Genomic DNA, 4,995 nt, shown 5'->3' with positions numbered 1-4,995 from the left:
GAACGCGGCTCCTGCGGGCAACCGCTTCCAAACCTGCGGCTCACCGGGGCTGGAGGAGCAGCAGCGGCCAGAGCTCAGCTTGGGGACGCTCTGCAGGGCACGGGGGCATCTCATCCCGCCAGCCCCAACCGGGGCTCCGCGAGACGGTGGATTTTAAGGCACGCCAGTGGGTTTTGATGGTTATTTACCACCGCACAGTGGCTGGGCTCCTCCCACAGCCCTTAGCTCTAACAACACCTTTCTCCTGCCCCGCAGAGCATCGTCCAGCTGAAATTAGGCGCTTCTAGAGCACCAGCCCACCGTGGGGGATCTTCTATCACCCCCAGCCCTCCGAGGACGCTCCCTGCACCCTCCTCACCTGGAAGACGTTGCTCTTGTGGCCGCTCTCGAACTCCAGCACCGGCTGCCTCCTGACCCAGTCCCACACCACCACTTTGAGGTCATCGCTGCCGCTGGCCAGCCACGTGCCGCGCTGGTTAAAGTGCAGGGTGTTGACGCAGCCCGTGTGGCCCTCCAGGCCGTGCTGGAGGCAGAAGCGTTGCACAAAGACTCTGGCCCCACAGGCCTCGTAGACGAAGCGGGCGCTGGAGCCCAGTTCCCTTTCCCGGAGGGCATGGACCGCCTGCCAGCGGGGCTGGGGCAGCGCTGTGGTCTCCGAGGACACCCAGTCCTCCAGGGCCTGCTCGTCATCGGAGGAGTCTTGGTCGTGGTTGGCACGCTTGCGCTGGGCACGGCGGTGGGACCGCTGCTCCTCCTCTTCGTCCTCCTCCTCTTCCTCCTCCGAGTGTGACCGGTCGAGGGCTCGGTTCTCCTCGTTTATGGAGTAGTGGCCCGTGTCGTCCATGCTGTCAGAGTCCTTCTCTTCCCCCGAGCTCTCCGTGTCCGTGTCCCGGCTCTCTGTGCTGGTGCGGTTGGGCCCCACGTCGTCTCCCGTGAGGCTCAGGCTGAGGTCGGAGGCCTCCACCTCGATGCCGGAGGAGGTTTCTCGGCCCTCCTCGGCTGACATCTCCTCTGGGCTGCTGGACAAGCTGCCTGCGTGGTGCAGACAACGCTGTCAGCCTCCCCAGCGGGAGACCCCAGGCACGGGGAGACCGGACCCTGCCGGCACCCTTACCATTCACTATGTCCGTCTTCCCCTCCATGCTGCTCCCTTTATCCGACATTGCGTCTTCCAGAGCGCTCACCCTGCGTGTGAGAGAGGGAGAGAACAGCAGCTGGAGCGTCCCTGCCATGGTCAGTCTGCCGAGACAGGGATGTGCCGCCCTGCCTCCGTGTCGGAGCCGCACACACGCCCACGGCATCGCAGGCTTTCTAAGGGAAACACAACCAGCGGAGGAAGCGGCGCAGACGTGGCTACAGGCTCAGTGACCGCACTCGATGCCGTGAACGCTCGTGTGCAACAAAAGCTCATCAGCTATTGCCGAGGGCAGAGCGAACGGCAACACCCCTCGGCCTGCACCGCAGCGTCTGTGGCTGGGGAACAGGGCCGCTCGCCGCCATCCCCTGAGCTCCTCTCCGGTTTCTAACGTGCTCGGACACCATCGATTTAGCGGGGAAGCAAATCTACGACTGTCCTCCTGCCTGAGGGACGGCTCCCGCTGCCGGCGCCCAATCCCCACTTCACCCCTCACAGTAAGACCGGCGTTTCCCCACGGTCAATCCCTGGCCAGGCTCAGGGTAAGGCTGCGGTGTTGACTCCAGTGACCCGCACGGCACGGCAGCTGCACAACACACGTCCCTGGCTCGGGGCGGGCAGGAGGCGGGAACGGGGCTCAGATCGCAGGCAGATGAGGAAAGGAGGTTGGGGAGGCAGCGAGTCTCAGTATTGAGAAACTTCTTGGCACCTGCAGACCGCAGGCTGCCAGCAAAAATCTGCTCAAGAGGTTTTTTTAACGCCAGCAATGGATTTTTAAACACCTTCCCACACACAAAATCCTCCTGGCATCGCCAAGGGGCCATTTTCCTCCACACCGCGGACAGGACAGCAGCCCTGGACGCCTGGCCAGCCTGCCTGGCCTCCCCCAAGGGCAAGCTTTGGCCTTTGGCACCCCCAACTCTGCTCCTCCAGGGGAGCAGGCAAGAGCAGAGCCAGGCGACGAGGCCAGGAGCTCCCTGGCACTTCCAATTGCTCCAGGAGAGGTTCACCAATTCCTCGCAAGCGCAGGGAAAACCAAAGGTGAGTGTGTTTTTGCCTCCTGGGCATTTCCCAGCCCTTGCATGGGAGCTGTGGCAGGGAAGGGAGGCGCGGGCTGCAGGAGCAGCGGCCCCCGCTGCATCTGTGGACGGCGTCCAAAGCGGCGCCGGCTCCCCCCGCTGCAGGGGCAGCTCCCACGGGGACACAGCCACGAAGCGGAGCCGCCTCTGCGCCTGTGGGCTGCGGACACCCCCAGGAACGCAGCGCCCATCACTCGCTGGTGCCCGCCGGTGGCTTTTGGCGAGAGCACGTGCCGGCAGAGCCACCCCATCACCAGGTTACACCGAGACGCGGGAGGAAAACATGTCAGAGTCACGAACAGCAGAGGTTTTGCCAAGGTGGAGGGAAAAAAAACCCGAAACCCTAACGTTGTATTTATGCTTTGCTCATTCTTTAGTTTCCTTCTATTTTTAGTCAGACTTTTTTATACTTGGTTTAGCTGCTTGCTCCTAACCAGTGTCAGGGAGCCTGCTAAAAGTTCCCAGTTTACACACAAGGAAAAGCTGAAGCCAGAACATCATTAACTCCGATTACGGCAAACACTCTGGAGACTAATCCTCGTTAGATCGGGAATTAACACCAGCGCAGCCCGAAGAGCCAAAGAAGGCGAAAGGCTCTACCCAGGCAGGGTCTGTCACTGCCAGTCTGAGCCTGGGCACAGCTCCCCGCTAAGAAACGGGTGATTTAGGAGGCGAGCAGGGCACGCCGAAGCCGCCGACCCGCGGGTACGGGGCCACCGCCTGATGGCACTGCGGGGGTGCCCGGGGAGGGCCCGAGCAGCGGGGCTGGCTCCGGCTGAAGGGGGATAAAAGCTCTTACAGCGTAGGAGAGTTTATAAAGAAAACGAGTTTATGCAACTGAAAACACCAGCGAGCTTCAGCCAACTGCAGCCGCTTGCTCAGTAACAAGAGTAGCAGCGCAGAAGAAAAAGATAAAGTGTTTTCTGCAGCTTCAGTTTTAACTATTCCCCAGCTGGCGCTGCCAGACCATGCCGAATCACTACAAAATCACCGATACTGTGGAGAGGGGGAGGAAAGGCCTGAAGAGCAAAGCGGGGGAGGAGAGCTGCCCCAGAGCCTCAGCCCTCCTCTCCCCTGCCCAAACCCATCGGATCTCCGCTCTGAGCCCGCAGTTGGATGCGGTGCTGAGCCCGTCCCTCCACTGCCAGCAGCTCTCGGCACACGAAGGCTTCGTGCCGGCGGCACGGCATGGAGGAGAGCGGGTGTTCACCTCCCGCAAAGGGCCAAGGCTCAGTCCTACGAGGGGATTACTCACCACCGTGGTGGGAGCGACCCATGCTCGCTCAGCCGGCGAGTGCACGGTGCCACAGACGGTGCCCGGCCAGGTCTGTCCCCGGGGGCACAGGGGCAGGACCAGGCAGGAGCTGGGGCATGGCTGGTTTTAATTTACTGCCCTAAGTGACAAGGCGACTCGGTCCCTCGCAGGGCGTCTGTCACACCGGATGACTAAGGAACAGGCTCAAAACACCACAGCGCTCAGCTATGGCTTAACTCCCTGCCGCTTGAGATCGGAAAGCGCGTGAACAGGTCGACTTTCACTCCGCCGGTTATTTCGCCTTTGTCGGTACTGTTAATCCAAGGGGTTGGAGAGTCTTTGCACATACAAAAGGAACCGCGTTTGGACTTTGCTCCTCGGTAGTTATTTTCCTCTGCCAAATTACCTATTCATATCTGTCATTAACACCCTTTCACGGCAGCCTTTTCACCAAGGTGAGGAACAAGAAACACACTTTCAGAGGAAAGGAATCCATTATCAAATAATTAGCCTGACTTCATGTCTCATCCACCCACACTGGAGGACCATAACCTCGCTAGGAAATTAAGAGAATTGAGAATAAAAGTCCTCGGCTGCCTCAGCAGAGCAGACAGCAGGGAGAGAGGTGGCCTCTGCCAGCACCAGGGACACTGCGGGGGACACCGGGCTCCCCAGACACCTTCTACGCCCGGGAGCACGATGCCAGCCCGTGCCGGCTGCCTGGTACCGGTGGATAGCCGGGCTGGGCACTCAGCTCTGACAGCTCCGCGTCAGCCTCCGCAGCCACCCACCAGCTCCGCTTGCAGGCGCTGAAGCCGTTCACGTGGCAGGGAGATTAAAGTGCGCGTCGACCGGCAGCCCCGTGGCACGGCACAGCGTGCCGTCGGCACTCGAGGGCTCAGGCAGAGACAAACCGGCAGCAGGCGGACACAGGGGAACCCCACACTCGAGCTACCGGCGGCTGGGAACTCGGCACCGGAGGCATTGCTTCCACCTCCCCAAACCATGGAGCACTGGTTGAGGGAAGCAATGGGACATTACCCAGCGCAGACGGGAGGGAGCTGGGACACGATCAGCCCTGCGGAGGGCCCCAAACCCTCACGGAGTGATTTGAGCCTGTCACCGAGCCACCAGCACCAGGCCAGGTCTCCCTGCCAAGGCGGCAATGCCCCGGGCACACGGCTGCAGCCAGAAAACCCAGCCATGTCCCAGGGCACCGTGCAGAGCGACCCCGGGAGCGGACACGTGGGTTTGCCGTTCCCTGGAGTCAACATCTGGACAGGATCAGCACTCCCAGCTTCACATGCTCCAAGCCTGACTCTCCAGCACCCTTGCGAGGGCCCTAAAAATATCCCTCCGCATGCCACAGCCTCCCGACTTCCTCCGCGGCCATCAGGATCGAGCTGTGAGCGCTGCCACCTCCTCCCGCAGCAGCAGGAACAGCCTCAACCCACCGAGCGAGTGCCCGGGGCTCAGCATCCCGCTGGCACAGAGTGCCAGGGCTCACGCCGCCGTGCTGCCACACC

At 61.6% G+C, this 4,995-nt stretch overlaps 1 protein-coding gene across 1 annotated transcript in view; it reads right to left on the bottom strand.

Annotated features, from left to right (window-relative positions):
* Nucleotides 1–1,163, bottom strand: part of DCAF8 (DDB1 and CUL4 associated factor 8) — a gene marked incomplete at its 3' end in the record, with an annotated part of 6,825 nt that extends 5,662 nt beyond the window's left edge. Inside the window, exons 1-2 of the mRNA XM_009887756.1 lie at nucleotides 1,115–1,163; nucleotides 359–1,032 (exon numbers count right to left, since the gene is read on the bottom strand). Of these exons, the coding sequence (XP_009886058.1) occupies nucleotides 359–1,032; nucleotides 1,115–1,163 (723 nt within the window). The remainder of the gene's footprint in view (nucleotides 1–358; nucleotides 1,033–1,114) is intronic.
* Between the last annotated feature and the right edge of the window lie 3,832 nt (nucleotides 1,164–4,995).

Source organism: Charadrius vociferus, unplaced genomic scaffold (assembly GCF_000708025.1).
Source record: "Charadrius vociferus isolate BGI_N301 unplaced genomic scaffold, ASM70802v2 scaffold3206, whole genome shotgun sequence".
Taxonomy (NCBI): Eukaryota; Metazoa; Chordata; class Aves; order Charadriiformes; family Charadriidae; genus Charadrius; species Charadrius vociferus.
This window is presented reverse-complemented; position numbering and strand designations above follow the sequence as displayed.